The sequence below is a fragment of the Sesamum indicum genome, linkage group LG9 (assembly GCF_026168435.1).
Source record: "Sesamum indicum cultivar Baizhima isolate 11 linkage group LG9, ASM2616843v1, whole genome shotgun sequence".
NCBI classification, from domain to species: domain Eukaryota; kingdom Viridiplantae; phylum Streptophyta; class Magnoliopsida; order Lamiales; family Pedaliaceae; genus Sesamum; species Sesamum indicum.
The window spans coordinates 6,541,671-6,565,352 of record NC_142665.1 but is presented as its reverse complement, the minus strand read 5'-3'; the positions used below and the strand labels follow the sequence as shown (position 1 = coordinate 6,565,352).

Genomic DNA, 23,682 nt, shown 5'->3' with positions numbered 1-23,682 from the left:
CTAAAACATCAGAGTGTCCAATAAATTAAGTTAAAAGGTAAATTACATGGGCACCTCTTTTGTCCAAATACACAAATATTTTCAGCCATTTGCAAAATTATAAATACACTCCTGACTAGTGCTATTGTAATGTACCTTATGGACGATTTTTGTAAATTTTTGCTACTGAATTAAGAGTGTAATTGAAATTACAACTATAATTTCAAAAAATATATTTATGATTTTACAAAAAATAAATGGTGTTTGTATATTTCAACCCAATTATAGAGTAAATCAATGTAATTTATCTGAATTAAATTATGGTAATGGGTTTTTCCAGAATTAGGAATCTTTCCTGATCATTCATTAATGCACTTTCATGCTACATTTGCACCTAAATTTAAATCTTACATTAGTTCCTTTTCTCTTTGGATTTATTTCTTTTTAATTATTTTGAGAATATTAAATTTTAGACATAAAATAGGAACATCAAACATTAATGTGATGAGATTACCAAAGTTGTTAGGAACAAATATTATTTGAACTTGACAGTCATGTCTTTTATAAGTATGGATAACGAATAGATAGTGACATATGGTCCATATAACATTATTAGCATGAGATACACTTGTTTCTTGATGTGTCCTTTCCTAAGAGATACTCAACCAATGGATCTAAGTGGTCAAAATTCATTAGTTTTATTAAAAAGATATTATACTTGAAAAATATTATAAAATAATTTCAAAATAAATAAATGCCTATATCAAAGTAGGTAGGGGCACAATTTGGATTTTTCAAATCGGGTACTCGATTTTATTAGAAAATATGTTTTGTTACCTTATACAACCCGATAAATCGATACCCGAACCTAAATGTTGTTTCTTTATTTTTTATAATTTAAATACAAAAAAAAGGTAGGAGCAATAGAAAATATTTAAAAACATGTTTTTCGCATTTTTGGAAGAAATGTAAGTGGTGAAAGATGGATCCATCACATAAACCAAAAAGTCAAAACCATTAGGATAGGCTTAATTAATTTGATTAAAGAGGTTGAGAAGATATGCAGACGACGGCAGGAATTTTGCTCCGAGCTGCCGGCGCGGGTGGGGTGGGGTGGGGTGGGGGGCGGCCGTAGCAATTCTTGTCCTAGATTAGGCTATCAAATTGACAATCCCATACTCCTATTTATGTAGACTCATCAGTTTGTGGTTCATAAATTGGACACCCAATGTATCATCAGTCTTCACTAGAATGAAAAAAGACACCACGGGTTATTGCGTCAATTAATGGCCATTTAATTTAATAAATTGATATGTGCATAGAAAAAAATTAATATTTTTTCTGTATGAAACGTTGATGGGTGACGTTTTATTGAAATTATTTTAGTGAAAAATCGAAACTGAATAAGTTGGATGTTGGAGAACTTTTGGTGCTACATAGGTTAGCAATCTGACTAAATTCCATTCCAACAAGAAGAAAGAGGGTTTGTATGATGATAGAGGTATTAGTATCCATATCATTAGATCAGTATTGGCCAGTGATTACGTTTTTTGTGTGGTGGGGTTGATGTTCTTCTGATTGTTGCTGGTCATTAACTTCCAACCAATCTAGTTTGTGGGACTAGGTTGTTTCATCATTCGGTTAAAGTTTGAGATAACACTTTGTCTTGCAAAGGTACACATACAGGTACTGTTTCGGACACCTTCATTCTTTGTTCTAGTCAAGAGAATAACCAGCCTCAGAGACACAAGAACTAGAAAGAAACAAGAAACACGTAACCAAGAATGGGATAAAGACAATTCTCACTGAAAATATTTCAAAACGGTAATGAGATACTGATGTTCATGATTGTACAAACAATATTGTAATGTAAGTCAAGAAATTGCTTGCGTACTAAGAACACAAATTTCTCATGGCTCGCTTCTTGACGATGGTTGTAGCGGTGCTCCTTCTAGAGCCTTTTCAACCATACTTGCAGATGGAACGACCTCTGGTCCGTCTATTGATGGCTTTATAACTGCAAGAAATATAACGTTATAGAAAATGGTAAAAAGCAGTAGGCCAGTAGCTATATAAGCCAAAAAGGATCCTGAGAACTCTGAAGTTTCTTCTTTTTCCACGGAGCTTGACTGATTAAGGTCCACAGCTGCGAAAAATTTAGAAAATGCATCAGATCACAACATATCACAGCCGTTTGGCAATGATCTCAAATGTCATAAAAGCTTGTAATTGTTGTCACTCATCTACTTGCAGCTCAGCAAAATCATAGTGATAGATTGGAGAAACTATGGTCGTTGAATAAGGTTACTACAGCAGAACCATAGCATTGTACTATCATGTATTGAAGTTCTTCACTGATCAATTTCTTTCACAAAAGACAAAGGTTTCAGCAAATTTTAGTCATAAGGGCACATAATTTTGCTCGCATAGATTGCTTGAAGAATCTCACATGCTTATGTAGCTTGAACCCAACCGAATCAGTTGTTGATTCCAGAGTCTAAAAAGATGGAAAAAGTTAATGTATACGTCTCATTCTGCCATTACAGAGCACTAATTTGGATAAAGAAAACCGATCAAGAACCAAAATGATGTAGAAATTCACTCAAGTAAGGAGTTTGTGAATTGAAAATCAGCTGATGACTTTCCTTAGCAGTTTACAGAGACAAAATAGAAGGCCATCTGCTTCTGCAGTTCCAGTTGAATTAGTTTAAAGAAGCCATTTCTACAATGTAAAGCCATAGAGCCCAACATAGACTCGAATAGGCAATACAGTGGTATGCACGACAGCTTAACTCCACACAATATAACATACAAGGCCGAGAAAATTTAGCAACGAACTATCCGTATAACATTTCCAGACAACCGAAACTTCATCGTGATCGATGGTCAATCAAACACAAATTGAGGAACAGCTAATCTCTCTTTGGCCTAATGGCGAATGTACTCAAGTTTCCTTCTGCATCATAACTCCACTCTCTAACTTCATTTAGTTCAAGTTAGTAACACTCTTTCCAAATCCAATCATACTGCAGTAAACCAACAAATGAAAAAGCCACAAACAATTTACTTTCAGACATCAGTAGGCATAGAGCCACACCCCCACCTAAAATCATGCACAATCTTATCAAGAACTTAAACGTTTTGCTATCCATGTGTATACAAGTTACAATTTCACCATCATTAAAGCGGGTTTCTCGTGACCTAAAATTGTTGTTGTGTGTATGAATTACACACACTAGTGGTAGTGGTAGTGGTAGCGGGAGAGATCATCAAATTCACCTCTAATTTTTGGTGGGCTGACTTGCTTCTTGGAGAGAGACTGAAGCTGCTCATCAAGTTTTCTCAAAGCTTCACGGGCCTTATCCGGGTCAACCTCAAAACCCGAATCATTCTCCACAGCATTCAGTGAGCCGTTTCTTCTGATTTTCTTAAGTCCCGCCAATTCATCATCTCTGAAAACCGTGAACCCAGATGAAAAGATTGAACTTTTGTGCTTGTTGATGGTGGAAGAGGAAGAGGGATGCAGAGGAAGAGAAGTGTAGTGGTGGAGATGAAGCATTTGAGAAGAGCTCCGGAGTGATGCTGATAAGCTGTGTGCAGCAAATAGTAACTTGAGAAAAAACAAATACTGGATTTCTCTTATTTCCTTTTCACCTAATTGTGGCCTTAAATCCTAGGAAGAAAAGAAATCAAACACAAGAATATGGTTAAGATAGAGGGAGTTCTTTCAAAGTAAACAAAAAAACAAGCTGATACTGATATCCAATTTTCGTAAGATCCAACATTATTACATTTATGATTAGACTTCAAATTTTTGTCCTATTTTAAAATACTATCAAATTAAAGATTATCTTTTAAAATGGCAAACAAACAAGACTTCAGTACCATTTGAATTCAGAAACTCTATAAAGATATTTCAGAGTACAAACCATTAAGCTGTCTTCTAAAGAATAAGATTTTGGGCCGATGGGCTGGTTTCATATCATCTGAGCCGAAAAGTTGACAAAGCCCATTATCATCAGAGACCATTTTCGTAATATTATTGGATTTTTATTAGCAATTTTAATTAGGAAAAAAGTAAATGATGAAAAAAGAAACTGTGTAAGAAAAAGAAAAACCGAAAGGGAGCGAGACTCACATAGAAATGAAGAAAACAGGCGGCGGCGGTGGAGGCGGAAGCGGAACCGGCGGAACATCCGGCGACAAAAAGAGGGGTCGACGTTCGTACGTAGACACTGCCACCGACGCCCCTCCTAGGGTTAGTTAGTTTGGACTAGTTGAATTACGGGGACGTGAGTTGTCATATATGCATTTGCGAGTATGATTATATCTCTTTGGCGTATGTGATTGTGCCTTTCAAATTTCGGGGTTTGGATGATGCCCTTACATTCACCGGAAAGATCAGTCACCGTTATTAAAACCTAAAAATAGTTTCTTGCTTCCGACTCTTGGAATTTCATTGTTTTTGTAGATGAGGTGGGCGGGTTTTGTCCGGAATATGAAGTTTAGAAACAAAGTTGGTTCTTTTTTTAGTCAAAATCTTATGACTGATTTTGTTTGCTTAATTTTGTAAAGAGCAGATTTTCATAACTTCTGGAAGCATAAGTGGGACTATTGGGTGTGATCAACACGCTTGTTTACAAATATTTTTTTCAAATATTGTTATACGACGTGAAGTTTACTATTTTACGGAGCAAATGAGAAGTTATATACCATGCTTTAAATTTACATAATGCAACCATGTAGCTTGCATATAATTTGGATAAGAGCGCAGAGAGATATTCTTTCTCCCAGTTCTCTAGGGGGGTGTCTTTGTATCTTCTCTCCGTGACTCACTTCTTACGTATGAATTGGCTCTTTAGTTTAATTTTTGCAGTGTAAATAACACTAGGTACTTTGGAATTTAAGTTCTATAAATTATGCTGGCACTTTACTAGTCAGGTAATCGGATAAATAGTACCCACACTTTCTTTTCGAGCCACTTTTGCAAGTCTCGTTTTGCATCATATGTCGCTTGATCATAACTGGGGTTGCACACCTTATTGATTCGTGCCATGCTAGTAGCTCCCTGGTAGGCTAGTACTGGTCGTGTCAACAATACTGCAAGCTCCACTCACATGAATAGTTCAAACTTTGCTTACAATCATAGAAATTTCTAATTATTGTTTTGTTCTGATGGTTATAAGAAAAGAAATTGGTTAATTATCCTGTAATTTTATTTTCCAGTCTCCTCTTTAATTTCACTTTCAGAAGCAAGCTGCGAAAAAGGACATCTTTCAGATATTTGCTGAGAAAGTGAGAGATCATAAGGATCTCGAGTCTAGGTGGGCCATCTTACAGGAGACAAGAGTTGAATATTTTAGAGGAAAAGATTTCGTTAAATTTTTGAGTAACCATCCAGAACTCAAAGATGTACTTGAATCAGATAAGAATCTAGAGACTGAAGATATCGCTAACATTCTGCTGAGGAAAAATCTTACAGTGAGATGTGACCGTGTTGTCAAAACCATTCGGCCTGGGAAGAGAAAGTTGTCCACTTGGCCAGCACATTTGGAGATATTTTCTGTAAGTGTCATCTTAAAACTCTCTTTTTATGTGGAACTGTTACTGTGGATTTAAGCTTATCAGTTGTCAATGAGGACCTTATTGATATTCCATAGGTTTACAGTACTTATTTGAAGTCTTGACCCTTTTTGCTATTGCAGATGTGAGTTTAGAACATATTGAAGGATCTGGCATTATCTTTACTATTTAGATTGAATTAATTTGACCTAATCACAGATCAGGGTATTGTTTCACTGTTGTGGTCATTTTCGCGTTCAGTAGTGCTTAAAACTGTTAACAGTTGTGGTAACTTGTGTCATAGCATTACCTTATAGGAATATAATATAATAGCAGCTTTGTTTATACTGGAACTGGATGGATATTTTTACTCTCTGTCTCATCTTTTCTGTTGCAGGATCAAGTGTTTTCAGATAATGATGCATTTTTTGCATGGACCTTTGTCAAGAGACAGCCTTTGTGGCAAACACTTCTGTCATTCTCCTGGCCTGTTGTGGCGCTAGCAATCTGTTTGTTCCCTGTGTATCCTCACCAGGTCAAGCTGCTTATACTCTACTTCTGTGCGGGTGTGCTGCTTCTTATATTTTGCCTGCTTTTATGTAAGTTCTTTGGTGCTGGTAACACTCAGTTTATTTTTTGACTTTATTTCTTGCATTTTCTCTTTCTGCGTTGCCTGTGTGTGACCTGAGATGTCAGGAAAATTCATTATCATGGATTGCCCTTTCTTTCATGTGATAATGTTCCTATTATTATTGATGTTTAAGTTAGAAAGTAATCAATTTGTTGTTTCGAGTATGTTGACACAGCATGATTTTTTGTTTACATAATTGAGAGCAACTGCTGTTTCTTTGAGTTTATGAGGGTTGATTATTTCATGCAGTGAGGGCCTTTGTATTTGGAGCTCTTTGGATCGTTCTTGGAAAGCGAATATGGTTTTTCCCAAACATTCTCGCAGAGGAAGCAACACTAAAGGAATTATTCCAGTTTCTGCCTAAGAAAGATGAGGGTGAGCGTCCGAAGTGGACAGCTAGGCTATTTTTTGCATTAGTGTCTGTGCTGGTAATTCTGCTACTGAGACACCATGCGCCTGATGAAGCTGCTAGGGCGAGGTATGTTAATTAGCTAGCTTTTGCATCAAACATCATGAAAAAGTAAAAAGAAATTTAATAACAATTACGTGAAAATTCAATTTCCATGCCTCTGCAAGATAGCTAGATATTTCGAAAAGATTCTTACAGAAGTACATTAGAATTATGATTTCTTTTTCCTGCATACTGTTGTGGGTTTTAGTTTTTATTGTGTTTACTTTGGGTATTTAAGCAACGCCCTCTTTTCTGAAAGGTTGTCCAAATGCATTAAGAGAAACAGAAGAATAATTCAGAAAACTTGATGTATGATTGGATCTGCTCTAGGAATATACCATCTGGCTTGCATGTGGTCTGTGGTAGGCATTGGAGCATATTAGTCTGGCTTTTGTTACCCGTGAAGTACCAATTTCACACACACAGGGCTCGTGGCATATCATGCCTGTTCCTTTACCACCTGAACTGAAGAACAACCATCATTCACAGAACTTGTCATTACCTATATGGTTGTGGATCTCAAGAAGTTGCTTATACATGCATTATGTTTACTGGGTATGTATTTTGCAGGTACCAAAAGAAGGTCTCCAACATAATTGACGATGTACTTGAATGGTCTCCAAGGCTTGCCCTGTCTGCTATGATGGAGAAGCAAACTGTACTGAACACAACTGCTTCTGGAGAAAATGTAACTGATGCTAGCAACATTAGCACCCAAAATATAACCCAAGCCAATGATGGAGAGGGAGTTATCCTGCCTGACCAATATGAAGAAGAACTCGAACCTGTAGAACACCCAGATCGCTGACATTGAAGTTGTTGTTTTAGCATGTAAGCTGAACAGGAATGAAATCTAAAACACAAGAAATTAACACTTCATTCTTTCCTTCCGTGTTTTCAGATTCCGCGTCACTCCGAATAATGCTTTAAGAATTAATAAGCTGGCGCGACAATATAAAATTACTGTCATATAGTATTGTTCTGTTTAGTTTTGTTATGACTTATGAGCAACAAAGGAAGAAAGGTTAATATTTATTCATCTTAACCCAATATGTTGTAGCATTTCAGTTTTTGAGATACAGGGTGAGTGATGGCCTTAATTTCAGAGGCACTACAGACTAGGCAAGGCCGCAAGACATTGGCAATGTGCCTTGGCCTCAGAAACAACCTGCATCAAATGGCTAGATATTGTATGACCAGAGGGTGAAACTCCAAGCACCACAAACAAAATCATCATCAACACCTCACCATAATATTCTTGGCATAGTGCAATCAAGATAAGACATGGCAGCTTTAGCTTTAAAAATGCAGCAAGTAGAAACATGCTACTCCTAGTTGGGACTTTACAAGGGTACTAGATTAAAGTGCGCTTTTCCTACTCAAACTTCAGTGTTTCTCACTTCAGTCTTTCTCAAACTCACATTTTGTACAAAAGGAAGAACAGTTGTACTCGAAAGAAGATCAAATTAATCCCATCATCCTTCCTCAACGAGCTAATAGAAAAAAACAGCCAAGAATGAATTGCCGCCCCGCCTGGAAGAGCCAAGATTTAAACTACCAGCAAATAGTATTTTTCTCTCATCAGAGTCAACCTTCTCCTCACAGGCTGTGATCATGTTCACTGCATAGCAAGTGCATGGTTGGAAGGAATATTTCCCCATTGTTGACTTGACGCAGGTCCTTCCCCCATCTCACCAGAATGGGACTGATACACGGGCTCCTGCAAGTTGGTTTGCTTCCTAAAATTGCTGGCAGCTGAATCATACAGGTTCTGAGGCTCAGGCGCTTTTGCTCCACTAGATTTGGAGAGCAAGGGTTCAGACCCCGTTGAATTAATGGATTGTGATGAGACATCTGAACCCGAACCGGTTCCCTTAGAAGTGTCTGCATCAGACTTCTTTGCAAAACGTCCGCCAGAACCCCTTGCCCTCCTCATGGCATGTTGGTGTCGAGACTCGTGAAGATACGGCTGTAAGTCAATAAGGAAAGAAAATATTACCAAGCAAGAGGACCAAAAAAAGGGTACTAGAAAACTCAGTGTTAGGAAATTCCCAACACCCTGTTTCATCATCAGGATGCCACAAGGGTAGTCACAACCAGAACAAATTTGAAGCAACAGAAGAGACTACCTTTCGAGCTTTTATTAACTTCTTCTCAAGTTCTGCTTTTGCACGTATCTGCCGCCTCCGCAGGATACCGTGGTATTGCTTGGCATTCACGTAAACAGGCTCTTGTGCCATCTCCAGGGGTAGTGGCATCCTCATTTGATTCATATCATATAAATGAGGAACCTTCATTTTAAAATAAAATTGAAAGAGGAAACACTATTCAGAGGATAAAATGACATTCAATCAAATGAAATAATTCTCATAGTAATGTCAATAGAAAAGAAGATGCAATTCAATATCCTCCCAAATATGGATTTGCATTTAAATAATAAAGTAGTAAATTTTCATTTGTCAGTGCGACGAAAACCAAAAGTCACTTGAGGATACAAAGCTAGAGTGCAGGAACTCTTTATCATCTAAATTTGAAATCACTTTCACAAATCAATGTCAAGCTAGGGAGCTTCATATACTGTTTAACCCAGCAACAAGTTGGATCAAAACTTTTCAGATGTCTATGAAAGGATAGGAAGAAGTATTTTCAGTTGGTAGATTTTCTGAAGGACATTCAAGGTCCCTTTAGCAGAAAATTATATATCTCTTGTTACAGTTCATAACAAACTCACCTTCCTTTCATCACATGTGACTTAACAATGACTGAATGAAACAAGATTCTCAGTTAAACAATTTCCTACTCATTTACATACCATAGGTTGGCCATAAGCTGCCACCACTCCTCCAAAATATGGATCATAAGGATTTGCAGCACAGGCCTGAAAATGATTCACCAGGCAAAAATGAATAACATTTCTTGGTACTGGCAAATTCAATATGAACTATGAATATTCTAAGAGTAGCAATAGCTTAGATATCAAATATTCAGAATGCAATATTCTTACAATTGAATGGCCGACAAGCTCAAGTTGCGGGGGCTGCGAAAGGCTTCCATCAGGTCTTGGATGCAAGGTAGGTACACCTTTCTCGAGATTTGTGTTCTCTGGCCTATGATTTCTATCTGGCATTGACATTAACACCCTTGCTATTAATATTTAGATGAAAGAAGAGGAAAGATATACAATACTTCAAAATTAAGACCCGACGAAAATGAACAATTTTCATCTTAAAAGCACCTCAACAGTCTCTTTTAAGATCCTCCAGTGTGATAACATACTTAAAAGTTATAACCACTCCTTCCCAATATGTGGCAGATTTCCACCACAAGAGTAAACTAAATATAAAGATAGAAGCTGAATGAAGTATGCCATGGGATAGGGTAGGGCACATCTGACATGCATGTTGTCAATCATCAACAATTTATATCAGAAACCAGTTCCACTTCAGAGAATTAAAATGGTTCATTTGTGAAGAAATGACTAGCATACTGAAGCAATACCTGACTGGAGAGGCATTGTACTTGGTGATTGTTTGACAGTTCCACTTCAGAGAATTAAAATGGTTCATTTGTGAAGAAATGACTAGCATACTGAAGCAATACCTGACTGGAGAGGCATTGTACTTGGTGATTGTTTGACAGTTTCATCATCGTCCTCATTTATTCCACCCTCAGACTGTGACTGGCCATCCGCAGATTGTTCCAGGGATGAGGAATCTGATGCATTTCCCCGCATCATTGCAGGGGAAAAGGAATTGAAACCAGTACTATTCCACCAGGGTTCAGAACATAATGTGGAATTATGTCCATTATAAAGATTGGTTTCTCCTTGATTTACGGTTTTTGACTTAGGTTGCATGCTCTCGTAGTTTCTCCAAAGAACTTGACCAATCTTTATAGAATCCAAACACATCAACAAACTAGTAAGTGTAAACACAAAAGAATTCAATAAATTAGCTTAAAGTTTGCAAAGAACAAGCAGGTAAAACATAAACAGAAACATCAAAAGCCTTAAACGTTGAAAACCAAATAAGTTATAAAGGAATCCTTCGACACCCTACAACTCAATAAAGCCAATTCGAAAGTCTTTGTCCAAGGCATCAAATCTACAACTACATACATATACCAGTCTCCAAAGCCTAGCAATAACTTGAATTAAGAATCTTAATAATCGACAAAACATGATTATTTCCGTTATGAAATCATGTCATGTGTTGACAAGTATTACTAAATAACGGAAATAACTCGAGCAAAAGAAAAACTCTGTAAGTCTTCTTTTAAACGCATTGAATCTATTTCTCAACCTTCTGCGTCCTCTTTTCTTTTTCCTTTTCCAGTTATTCTCTTATCAAAATCCAAACATTTCTTTCATTTCCTGCACCAATAATTTCGCAAATTAAAGATCCTTTAAAAAAAAAACTTTTTTTGCCGGGGAAATTGCGTCAACCCATTTGAATACTAGAAATACTATTTACACCACCATCAAACTTAAGCCAGAAGAAATCAACCTGCCAAATCCAAAGACCAAAAAAAAAATAAAGAATTTCACTCACTGACAAAAACAAACACCACAAATCAATAAAATCCATACCAGAATCCCGGAACTAAACAAGAACAAAACCACAGATCAGAAACCTCATTACAGGCAGGAATATTCACATGCAGAAAGGAATACATGTATCTAATGTACAGTACATGCAGAGCCAGGACTCAGCAATAAGAAATACCATAGAATTATGAAAAGCTTTGAAGAAACAAAATTTACCAATTAAGATGATGGTTCCTGACGTTTAAAACAAAACCCTAGAATTTAGGGGGGGGGGGGGGTTATAATTTTCGAAGAGAGGATTTATAGAGTCAATCAATGTGTGTTGATGTAGAGTGAGATAGACTGCAAAACTAGAAGAGTTAAAGTGCAACTGCAGATTATAGATAGGAGAGAGAGAGAGAGAGAGAGAGAGAGAGAGAGAGAGGTGTTAATTTGGGGTTGTTTTCAGCTGAACTGCTTCTGTCACCTACGGAAGCACCCAGAATGCGTGCACCCTGTGTGAGGCCCACGTGAAAGGGCAATCTGGACAAACAGCAAATAATATATATTTTAGGGTAAATATCACTACATTATTTAAAATTTAACATAATTACGAATATTTTTTCATTATTTAAAAAAATACAAAATCCTTCCTTCAAATAAAAATAATTATATAGCCGCTGACAATAAAGTAGACTTTACTGAGTTGTTAAAAATAATAAAAAAGATTTGAGGAGGGACAAAATAAATATTTTATAGAGCATATTAGACCATAAAAATATTTTAAAAAATTATAAAGTATATACAATATGAAATTATAAAATGTAATTAAAAATTATATTGTGATTAGTTTACTACAAAATTGAATGAAAATCTAATGAAATCGATGATGTTAAAATTATAGGGTATTTTTAAAATTTTCTCAATAATAAAAATATATTTGTAATTATGTCAAATCTCAGGAGAGATGGTTATAACTCATCCTATATTTTAAATTTTCTCTGAGTTTCCATTGCTTTAACCAAATTATATTAAAGAACTGCATCAAATAATTATCATAATTGAATACTACCGTATATTTGATACCGATGTGATGTACTCACAGTTGTAGTTATTATCTTTTTTGAAGATATAAAAATACATTCTAAAAATAAACAAGAAATATTTCTTTGTTTTTCTTATTAATTAACTAACAACACATTCCTTATTTATTTGTATGCAAAATAGATTAGAAAAAATACAATAAAGAAAAACAGTAATAGAATACGCAATATGTTAATAATGTAAGAAGTATAGCAAAATTAAAGCATAAATTGTTAATAATATAAAATGTGAAAGTGTATGACGAATATATGTTATTATGATAGATAATACCTATTATGCAATAAAACAACATCACATACATATAACATATATTATGGAACCTTAATTTCACTAACTGAACTACATTTCATTGACTAAAAAAGAATTGTTATATTAGTCATTTATGTATTTTCTTTTAAGGTTCGTTTGGTCCAAAAGAAAGAAAAATAGAAGCGGACTGGGAAGAGGAAGTGAAAAGGAGGGGGGAAGGAGAATAATAATATTCTTTTTTTTTCAAATTGTTTCGTACGATAGGAAAGGGAGTAAATCTCAAATATTTTTCCTATTTTGTACGAAAAAAACAGATTGAGAAGAAAAAGACTTTTTTTTGTAATTTTACTGAATAACCCTTCATTTTATTTTGTGTAGAAAATAAATAAATTAATAGTGTACTAATATAATTTTAGTATATCAAAATTTTAAGAATCTTACTAATAAAAATATTTATCAAAGATGAGTACTGCTTATTTATTCTAAATTGTTTAGTATAGATAAAATAAAAATTACCAACAAGATTGTTTACCTGGTTGTTGATTTCGATACAGTAGTTTTTCAATAATTTTATTATCTTTTATCTGACAATTACGTACAGTATTATCAGTAAGAATGAGAAAATAATTGGGGTAATATAGTGAATAAAAATAAAAATCGTACCTTTTTTTCTAAATTCTTTTGCCATTATACCTTCACTTTTCCATTCAATTTTAAATGAAAAATAAAATTGGACTCCAAATAAAATTCATATACATCGAATTTTATTTCATCTCAATCTTTTTTTTAATCAAACATTAAATTATGTCTTGTATGAATAATTTTTTCTTGTACATTTCTTATATCCCATTTTTCACCCGGGAAGAAAAAAGAGTTGTGCGGGTGAGCTTATCAGGATCTGAGAAGGATAAAAAAATAAAAATATAAAATAGGGGGGGAAGCCCCCCACATGCCACGCACTGGGGATGGCGACGCGTGTATTGGTGGTGGTCCCCACAGAGTACCCTCAGTGGCCTCCCAATCAAGGCAGAGTCCGCGCCACGTTGCGCTTTATATTCAAACGTCTTTTCTCTTAAATAAGTACATAACAACAATACAATTTGAAATTTCAACACCAATAAAACAACACACAATATTTATTGTTCATACTAAACTGTGTGCTGTGCTCCACTGGGGCTAGATCAATGCGCCAACTTCATTTAGTAGGGTTTGGGCCGGATTATCTACCGCTTATTCTTTCTCGTGTACATAATAAATATTTTTTTTATATCTTATAAATAAAAATAAAATATATAAATTAATATAATATATTTGAAAGTAAAAAAGTTAGTTTAAAAATATTTTGATGCATAAAAAATAAATATAATATTGTCACAAATTATCTTTTACGAGTAAAAAGTATCCTTTTTTATATTAATATAGATATCTATACTACTTATTTGAGACACTGACCCTGCAATAACTATTTTGGATATTAAAATATTTATTGACAAAAGTATTATTAAATATTAATGCTAGCAAAAAGTTGTTGAACAAGTCTGACTCGAGGTCTTTTAACTTGGGTTCTTACAAGCTTTGGAAAGATTACGTTGGCACTCGAACGCCTAAGTCAGTAAACAAATCGTGGAAACAATAAGTTCAAATATAAAAAATAGAAATACTAACAAAATAAAAACCACTGTAATTGCATGCTAGAATTTTCTAGTGTGCAAGTGTCAAACGTAGCGTTACCCTTCACAAGGAATAATAGGCCTATTTATACCCGGTCCCTCCATCCCATGGACTTGGGGGAGAAGATTCACCTATGAAACCTCGCCTTTAACTGAATTTCGACTTTCTTGGGGAGTGATCTTCTGTAAATAGGTGTCCCGTTACGGAAAATATTGATCCTGCCTTGCGAGTTGGGTGGTTACGTAGATTCCTCCATTCTGAGGTCCTAGGTCTCAAGGTGATTTAGCGGGAGCCTACTCCTCTTTCGAGTTGGCTGGTAGGGATGTTGGCCACGTGTCTCCCCTACTCCCGCGAAGACAGCTTGGGATCCACATTTACGGGTTGGTGGAGTGCTTAGGCTTAGATTTGAACCCTCATGGGACCTTGTTCTGGGATGGAGCTTCTACTTGTCATTTGACTGTAGTTTTCGCCTTCTTGAACTTTATGATGGGTCATTTGGGCTTATCGATTTTTAGGGGATGAAATCTATTTATTTATTCATAGCTTGTATTCATGTATATTTGATATCAATCGATTTTACCAATTTTAACTCATTACTTATTGTTGTGAATTGTGGCCCAAATATCCTATTAAAAGGCCCAGAACCCGACCCACTGGACGGCCCACCCACCCACCTTGACCCGACTCGGTTCGGATTCATACTAAATCAGAATCCTAAATCTATTTCTCACGTCTCTCTTCTCTCTTATCTCTGCACAAAACTCCATCTCTCTCTAGTTCTCCTGTTACTTAAATCTCTGAGATTTGAGTACTGGTAAATATGGAGACTTACCATCCTTTCCTCTATAAAAGGGCTTGATCCCTTTCGGCTGAAAAATAGAATACACATTCTTGCTCTTCCTTAGCAAAACAACTTTGTGCGAAACCTTCTTTTTGGTTTTAGTGACAATGATTTAGTGTGTTCTTAGTGATCGGAACCTTGGTGGTGTTCTTTTTTAGGTGGAGCAACCGTGGGTCGTGGTGATCGTAAAAATCGGTGCTTAGTGACCGAGTCCTACTGGATCTGGCAGATTTGAGCCTATCTTCAATATATATTGAGTTTGTTTAATTTCTGATTTTTTCATTATATTTATTCTTTGTGATATTTGTAATAAGTAATTGTATCGAAGGAATTTTGTACTCTGCACAGTTGTAATAGTCGAATAGGGTTATCTGAAATACGAGGTTACAACTCAATACTTATGTTATTTTAATTTTTTCATATTTAATTATAATATTATAAAATTTTATTTTATGCATATAGATTGAGTGTACTTCAATCCTCAGTTATAAGTAAAGTTGTTAAAAAGAGTCATGACTAGTCAACGAGGTCTTGTTCAAGCAATAAACTTGAAATCTCGCAAGTATAAATTTGAATTTCATTAATGTGAGTATATATTTACGTGTATAGCAGGTTATGATTTCTTTCTTTATTTTAAATGTATTAATCGATTTGAAATTATCAATATATATGATTAGTTCTTAATTTTGAATATGTCAATAACATAGTGAGTGGTATCTAATAAAAAAAAGAGAGAGAGAGAATCGTAAATTCTCAGACAATTATATTAATATCAAGGCCAAACGACTTTTGAAATGCCCATGAATAGGATTCTATTTTATAGAGTACATAACTAATCAATCAACTGCTATTGATAGGGGTACAATAACTAACTTGTCAAGATTCAGTTAAATAAAATGTGAAAACATGTCAGGATTGGTGCGTCATTGTGTTGATGATCTAACTCCATCATATTAGAGTTTACTCAGACAATGAAACATTGATAAATAACACATTATAGTACAGGATGATGATACACAAATATCACATAATTAGACCTCTGTATGAAGAAACCTGACTTTCCCCACTTCAAGTCTTACGCTAAATCGACTTGAAAGGGAGTTAAGGATCATCACGTTTCTTACAGTTGACGATAGGAATGATACAATTGAGGATTGAGCTTGGTTTTTCAGGCATGGGAAACTATTAAAGCAGCTTAGTGCGACCGTATTAGCCCTCATTCCCAAGATGCAACTCCCAGTAAAACAGTAGCAGATTTTCGACCTATTGCTTGCTGCATTGTGATCTACAAGACTATTACTAAAATCCTAGTCCAGTGCATGAAAGGAATTCTGGAACTTGGATCCTTCACAAAATGCTTTTGTTCCTGGCAGAAGAATTAGTGACAACATTCTTCTCGCCCAGGAGATTTTCTCTGGATATAATAAGGGTAGATGTGCAGTTAAAGTGGATCTTCGGAAGGTTTTTGACACAGTTGAATGGGACAATGTTGAAGCAGCACTAAAACTATTCAAATTCCCACCATTGTATATTCATTGGATAATGGAGTGCATCACTTGTGCAAGCTACTCAATCTCAATACACGGTGAGCTACATGGCTACTTTCGAGGCACTCGTGGCTTAAGACAGGGAGATCCCCTATCTCCTTATACTTTTGTTCTTGTATGGAAGTTGTTCATCTATCCGTTAAAGCCAAGATCCAGTCTAGTTCAAATTTTTCCTACCACTGACGTTGTAAGGAGATCTCCTTGACTATCCTTTGCTTCACTGACGACCTTTTGATGTTTAGCAAAGCATCCATGGAATCACTGATGGTTTTTCAAACATGCTCTTGATGGATTTGCTGCATTATCTGGACAGAAAAGCCAGATCCTTCTTTCTAAGTCTGCAGTACCTCACCAGCAGGAGCTCCTGGGAGTGATGGGGTTTCCTTTAGGCTCCTTTCCTGTAAAGTATCTGGGAGTACCACTTACCTCCTCAAGACTCACGAATAGCAACTATCAACCACTCATCAAAAAGATTGAAGATAGAATAGGCTCATACGGGAGCAGGGGACTATCCTTCGCAGCTAAAGCTCAGCTAATTAAATCTGTCCTTACAGCCATGTATTACTATTGGGGGCAAGCTTTTTATCTTGCCAAAGGGCATTACTCGACATATTGAAAGTCTTCTCAGGACATTCTTATAGAAGGGACTCAGCGATAGGGGTTGTGCAAAGGTCGGCTGGGCACAAGTCTGCCGCGCCAAGGACCAAGGAGGATTGGGAATTCACAGTGTGGAATCTGTTAATCTTTCACTCATGCTGCGTTATTTGTGGAACATCATCACCCCTAATAACGAGTCTCTACGGGTGAAATGGGTACAAACTGCGGTGGAAAACTATTTGGACAGTATCGCTTTCTTCAGGCTCTTGGTACTGAAGGAAATTGCTTAAATTACTAAATGTTGTACAAACAATGATTGAGTATAGAATTGGAGATGGTTGTCAGACTCACCTTTGGGCGATCCATGGCACCCAACAGGAGTTTTGTTGAATAGATGGCCAACCCTCCCCTTGATCACAGGTTTCGACCCGTGTGCGAAGGTGAATGTTGTACTTGAGAATGGAGAATGGCATTGGCCACCAGCTCGCAGTTCTGACCTAGTTGAGTCAAATATATGGGGGTGCGGATTCGGTACGTTGGAAAGGGAAACACACTGTTTTCAATACTTGTGAGGCATACGCTCTTTTTCACCCTCCAAGCGCCAAAGTCCCATGGTTCTCTTTATTTCAAGGACCTTTCAAGATTGCGAGGAATGGTTTTATTCTGTGGCTAGCCATTCTGGAACGTGCGGATATACCGTGGCTGCAACTTTTATCACGGAATTGTGTCCTTTGCTCTAGCAACTCCATGGAAAATCATGACCATCTTTTATTTTCTTGTGCTTACGCCCAGCAATGCTTACAACTACTTAAAGTGGAAATCAACTTTTATTGGATAGGTAGGACTTGGCAGATTGGAATACATGAATGCTAGCCGACGGTGGCCAGTTAAACATCTCCTCAATGCGGCAGCAAGAGCAGTTCTTGCTTCCTTTGTTTATCATCTTTGGATGGAACGAAATAGGCCGCGTTTCCAGCAAGAATCCATGCAGCCTGAACGATTAGTACGCCAGCTTTTGGGGCAGCTTAGATGTATAATTCTCAGTGAACGATTACCGCTGAATTTACAAAAAATTGCTTTGTTTAGAATTTGGAAAATTCCATGGAACTGAATACAAGGCTGAGGCCTATCTGCTGCTCTAGTGAGCTTGTTTGTATCCTGTATACCTCTTTTACTTATTTATGAAATTCACCTTCTCCCAAAAATAATAATAATAATAAATGCACTCCTTATAACTAGTGATATTATTATTGCAATTGAGAACACCGCTCAAATCACTATTATATATCATCCGCACCATCCGTGGAACGAGATCATATGTCCATTTAGAAGTAATAATGTGCGAGCGTCCCGCATCAATTGCAGACGAGAAGTTTAATCGATTTATAAATCCCAATATCACCCTTCATAGAAAAATGTCTTTTTAAATAAATAATAAATTTTTTATAAATTCAAAATTTAAAAGCGTCTCTTTTTTGTTAAGTCGTCACGTTTATGCTTTAAGTTAATGGGCGGGCCTCTATTTTCAAATTCAAGAGGCCCACCTAACCCAAAAAAACAGAAAATAAAAAATAGAATTATCAATTTAATATATATCTTTTTATGATAAAGTAAAATATTGGGATCCTACCACATGAATTACTCAAACAGTTAAAAGAAACCAAATTAGGAATTAATTACTACCTTTTTATTTTTTAAAGTATGCTATTCATAATCTAGTAACTTCAGATTTAAAAAATAATTCAATATATTAATAATTAAATAATTAAATATGTTTAAAATAAGATCACGTAACGAAATTCTTTTTTATAAAAGTATACATACATTCATATTCATAAAATTTAAGTTAGAATTTTATAATTATGAAGCTTCAATCTTATCGATCATGCAAAAACTCGTCCACGAATTGAGTACTACTTTATTATAGTATATGTTGTACAAATTAAGACTAATGTCTTAACATTTTCATTTATTCTTGGCTCCAACTTTTAAGCTATTCCATTGTCATCATTCTTTGTTTTTGAGTTGACTGTGATTAGGAATTAAGGTATTTGAATTTTCAAATTATGTTCGATTCAGTCAATATAATAATATGTCTATCATATATGTGAATAGATTATAACTGCATTATAAATTTTAATCAATATATCAATTATTAATATTAAATATATATATATAACTCGTTCATATATACATATACATTTATTATTAATAATAATAAATTATAATAATTTATTTTGATACACTAAACAATACTTTAATTTAATTAAGGATAAATTAAAACTACTTTTTCTGAGATTTAGCATAGTTATGGACATTTCCTCGTTGTTTGCAAAATTACAGATACTCCCTCAAATGAAAAATAATGTAGCCCTTAAACGATGAAGTGAACATTACTACTTTACTCTGACTGAATTTTTTTAAAAAAATAAAAAATTATTTGAAACATTGTTAAAGAAAGTTGAGGGTGTGTCAAATAAATAACTTATACAGAATATTAGTCCAAAAAAATATTTTTAAAAAGTATAAAATTATAATTTATAATTCAAAAAGGAATTTTAGTTAGTTCGCCATAAAAATTAAAGAAAAACCTTCTAGAGTCTAATGGAATGGGCTCATTGTCAAACGAATGTTACAATCAGGGGATATTTATAATTTCTCAAATAACGAGAAAATATTTACAATTATACGAAACCTCAAAGAAGGTAATTATAATTTACCCTTCAACTAATATATCCATAAATTACATAAAGTAATCAAAATAGAGCTCGAACTTATGACCTCGACCTTATTTATAAAAATTTAATTTTAACATTAATTATTAGATTAGGACATCATTGATGTAAGTAATCAATATATGAGGCCTTGTCTTCGCCAATTAAATTATCTGATAGTGACTTATTTATTAAGTTATGTAACTGTTTTAAAACCTATTTTGGGCAGTGAAGCCCAATCCAATTACAGGTCAATTGATGGACTCGGTTTGATCATTGCTGTCTCGCCAATATATTAGAAATTAAGCTCAGTTTTTTTTTTTTTTGGTATTTGGGAAAAATGGTTAATATTTATAATTTTATTAATAAATTACAAAAGCTTGTATGGAGTTGATTATATATAAATTTTAATTTAGATGAATTTAATTTGACAGTTTAAAAGTAGAAGTTGCAAGAAAAAAAATATTTTTTAATAAATTGATAAAAATTTATTTTAAACAACTACAAACACCTTATACGTATTTTATTGATATCCTCGATCTATCCTCGTATAGGACTTCAAATTAAGTAGAGATTTTTCGCGTATTAATTATAGAAATAGTTTCAATTGGGCATTTAATCGAAATAAATTCAAGAAAAAATAATTTAAAAACAATACTTTATTTAATAAGACTATGTATAGAATTTGGAATCCAATATACCATAACTAGAAAAAATGGGTGAAATAAAAAGTTGTGCTTAATTCAATAAAAAAATTGGAATGATAGAGTTTCCAAAATTGAGAAACTAATGGGTCCATCGCACGTACTAACGTTAATGGTCCACCACAATGTGGAAAAGGATAGAAGTGAAGTTGTTCATTAACATACTTTGTCTGCAATTATTATTCATACATATAATACTAAAATGCTTTAATCATTGCGACACTCTCTTTACATATCCTGTCTCCAATTATGCCCTTAATTTCCCTGTAAATTTGCTTTTATAGATGACATTTCAAAAGCTTAAACTTTACCCATTTCCCTATTTCTTTTTTCTTTTTTATTTTTTCATCTCATGATGCATTTTAGCCTAATTATTGAAAATTTTGTTTTATGCGTTTGTGTTGCATAATTCTCACTGTTTGATGACAATGATCATTAATTCGAGACAGAATGCAATTATGCAACCTCAATAATTCAATTTATAGGTCTCTGTGTTTGTTATTGCTATCTATTGTCCTGTTTCTATTTCTTATTTTCTTATTGTCAAACACTTCAAATTAAAAAATTGATTGAATTTGCAAATTTTAACGAAGAAACTGAATGAAAATTGATATTTACCCTCGACTGACTTATTATTGACTTATTGCAGATTAAATTGATAATTTATTTTCGAATTAAACTACCCTTATAACGGCGAAGATACACCTCCCCACATGCATTAACGAGTGAAAACGTATGAGAATAACTTGATCATAAAAAAATTTATTTGACCTGTAATATGTCAGTAATAAGTCAATCAAGGGTAAATATCAATTTTATTCAGTTTCTTTGTTAATATCGTTGCAATCATACGCGAGTGGCATCCAGGTTGAATTTGAAGAACTCACCTTCATCATCAGCAAGCCAGAACTACAGTTGCAGAGTGCTTGCTCAAAAACGACGAAGAAACGTGTTTTACCTCTTTACGATTTTGATTCTTTACTTCTGCGTTTTTATTAGTTGATTGACTAAACATGACGTGGCCCCTAGTTGGAGGTGATGTGTATAAGTTGTTAGTTTGTTCAGGATTAGTTTTTCTGTTTTTCAGTCGTCTTCCTATTCTTCTCTGTATTTAAGCCAAACTCCTCTGTAATTTTTGTGTGTGAAGATTGAATGAAAGCAGTTTCTATTCTTGCTGCAAACATGAATATTATTCTGCATTTGTATTTGTTTCTTATCAAATATTATCAAATTTAGTGAAATTTGGCTAACGAAGGAACTTATTTATTAGACGGAAAGCAAACCTCATGGGTACTAGATGAAATTTTTCAAATATCAAGATGTCTAATATGTAATTGCACCAAGTTCAGGGAATGGGAGTGTAATTATCCCTAAGAAAATTGAGCTACTAATTAGCAAGGAAAGTTCTTGTTAAATTCATTGCTAATCTACATTACTTACTATCAGAAACTTACTTGATAACTTAGCAACGAAAAATTTCGACAGTTCGTTGCTAAATTCATTAGCCAGTAAATTTCTTGTACTAAATAATGTAAATTAACAATGATTTTAACAAGAATTTTCATTGCTAATTAGCTCGACGCTGATTTTAGCATCAATATTTTTTTAATAGTAATTGAGTCTTTTACTTGTAGTGCCCGATCCAAATTACATCCAAGCTAGGCGTAAAATTATACTTTTATAATACTTATATAAGTTTTCTAGTATAAATAATTAATGGGTGAACTTCTATTGTAATTAATTTGAAACAATCCTCATAAAAATCAATTACAAAAAAACGTGAACGTAAGATAATTGTCGGAAAACCAACTCATAACATCTACTCTCATTCATTATCTATCCACATTGCAAATTTGGGTTTTCTTTTTATTGTGTCAGTACTGTATGATAATATTTGAAAAGAATGATTTTAATGGGTTTAATTTATGAACATTATTGCAAACCTAATTAATTAATAAGATAAATAAATATAAATGATTCTTGACTTTATTTCTAAGTAATGAATTAATGTTCCTATAGAGAATTGAGTGGGAAATATTTAATTAAGTTTGGTGATGATGATGCACTTAATTAGACCACTACTAACTACCATTTGCATTAAAATAGTTACACACAACCTTAATCTCTTTCACCTTTCTGTTCATGTAAACTTTATTAATTTAAGTTGTAATAACTTTAGACTCCCACCACCAAAATTAAATTATTCACAAATTATTTCCATTTAACTCGTAAGTCTGTAACTACTGTTAGGAAAAATTGAGGGGTACGGAGGAGTTGTGTATTAGTTATAAAGTCGAGAAAAAAAGTTAGTAGGCTCTTTATTTTAAAGACAATTATTGTTCGTGTGTTGTGTTAATGAAAACGGCAATTTGTCTCTCAAGATGTAATAACTTACCATATCAAATTGGTTGCAAGTACACATTTTGAGAAACGATGAACCAAATAATATTTTGGAACTTTCTTTGTAAAAGACAAAATGCTTTCCTGGCTAACATTTTGGAATGTTGTAAAATGCTTTTCAAATTGATTAAATGAATGAGAAGTTGTTTATAGAAATTGAAAAATTATTATTGAATGGGCACGTATAATAAAATAAGATGCTTTTAAAAGGTTTTATTTTTTTATTCGAGTGGGCGCATCATTTCGAGCAAATGGAAGCATCGTTTCACCTAATGGATATATCATTTCAACCAAAATACACACCTATTCGGTTGATTAGACACGATTGAGTGATGATTAATTGGACGCTATCAACCATCATCCACATATTACAAGCTTGTTATGCATCGCACAACGTAACCAATAACTTGTCACGATTTAGTCTGATCGACAAAAATTTACTAATTAAACTTATTCTTTAATTTATCTCATTCACTATTTTCCAACAACTACTACACAAATGAAAGACTTTGTTATCATACCCCATCAAGATTTCAATAAGAAATGAAATTTCATTCTTACAAGATGACTGATTCACATATTATTAATTAATCCAAAAAAAGAAAAAAAGATTCACATAATATTATTGCAGATAAGTTTAAGCTCGTGAGCAATACACGACTGCTAAAGTGTTGGAGTGTTTTGACCAAATCATTGGCGAAGACGAA

At 34.2% G+C, this 23,682-nt stretch overlaps 3 protein-coding genes across 7 annotated transcripts; 1 reads left to right on the top strand and 2 right to left on the bottom strand.

Moving 5' to 3' along the window:
- Positions 1–1,764: 1,764 nt before the first annotated feature.
- Positions 1,765–3,731, bottom strand: LOC105170805 (uncharacterized). The gene is made up of 2 exons (XM_011091725.3): positions 3,259–3,731; positions 1,765–2,125 (listed from the first exon to the last, which is right to left on the bottom strand). Exons 1-2 carry the CDS (start codon positions 3,536–3,538, stop codon positions 1,890–1,892), a joined length of 516 nt encoding a protein of 171 aa, XP_011090027.1. The 5' UTR covers positions 3,539–3,731; the 3' UTR covers positions 1,765–1,889.
- A 309-nt stretch (positions 3,732–4,040) lies between these two features.
- Positions 4,041–7,502, top strand: LOC105170804 (translocation protein SEC62). The gene is made up of 5 exons (XM_011091724.3): positions 4,041–4,237; positions 5,230–5,544; positions 5,939–6,140; positions 6,422–6,650; positions 7,194–7,502. The coding sequence occupies exons 1-5, from the start codon at positions 4,124–4,126 to the stop codon at positions 7,429–7,431; spliced, it is 1,098 nt and encodes a 365-aa protein (XP_011090026.1). The 5' UTR covers positions 4,041–4,123; the 3' UTR covers positions 7,432–7,502.
- Positions 7,503–7,853: 351 nt separating this feature from the next.
- On the bottom strand, positions 7,854–11,548 carry LOC105170803 (nuclear transcription factor Y subunit A-1). Of its 5 annotated transcripts, none has more exons than XM_088885058.1 (6): positions 11,386–11,548; positions 10,224–10,540; positions 9,628–9,743; positions 9,436–9,501; positions 8,753–8,914; positions 7,854–8,592 (listed from the first exon to the last, which is right to left on the bottom strand). In XM_088885058.1, the coding sequence occupies exons 2-6, from the start codon at positions 10,531–10,533 to the stop codon at positions 8,242–8,244; spliced, it is 1,005 nt and encodes a 334-aa protein (XP_088741184.1). In that variant the 5' UTR covers positions 10,534–10,540; positions 11,386–11,548; the 3' UTR covers positions 7,854–8,241. The 5 variants fall into 5 exon arrangements, with proteins under 5 accessions (XP_088741184.1, XP_088741185.1, XP_088741186.1 ...); XM_088885059.1 differs by having other exon boundaries at positions 10,224–10,512; XM_088885060.1 differs by lacking the exon at positions 11,386–11,548 and adding an exon at positions 11,212–11,352 and having other exon boundaries at positions 10,224–10,512.
- Between the last annotated feature and the right edge of the window lie 12,134 nt (positions 11,549–23,682).

Excerpts from the sequence above, each read along its gene's own strand:
- LOC105170805 (XM_011091725.3), bottom strand. The coding sequence starts at position 3,538 with ATGCTTCATCTCCACCACTACACTTCTCTTCCTCTGCATCCCTCTTCC. Across the intron at positions 2,126-3,258 it reads CAGCCCACCAAAAATTAGAG|CTGTGGACCTTAATCAGTCA; the intron begins GTGAATTTGATG and ends AATTTTTCGCAG.
- LOC105170804 (XM_011091724.3), top strand. The coding sequence starts at position 4,124 with ATGAAGAAAACAGGCGGCGGCGGTGGAGGCGGAAGCGGAACCGGCGGA. Across the intron at positions 5,545-5,938 it reads CACATTTGGAGATATTTTCT|GATCAAGTGTTTTCAGATAA; the intron begins GTAAGTGTCATC and ends TTTCTGTTGCAG. Across the intron at positions 6,141-6,421 it reads TATATTTTGCCTGCTTTTAT|TGAGGGCCTTTGTATTTGGA; the intron begins GTAAGTTCTTTG and ends TATTTCATGCAG.
- LOC105170803 (XM_088885058.1), bottom strand. The coding sequence starts at position 10,533 with ATGTGTTTGGATTCTATAAAGATTGGTCAAGTTCTTTGGAGAAACTAC. Across the intron at positions 8,915-9,435 it reads CAGCTTATGGCCAACCTATG|GTTCCTCATTTATATGATAT; the intron begins GTATGTAAATGA and ends TTTAAAATGAAG. Across the intron at positions 8,593-8,752 it reads AGTTAATAAAAGCTCGAAAG|CCGTATCTTCACGAGTCTCG; the intron begins GTAGTCTCTTCT and ends ATTGACTTACAG.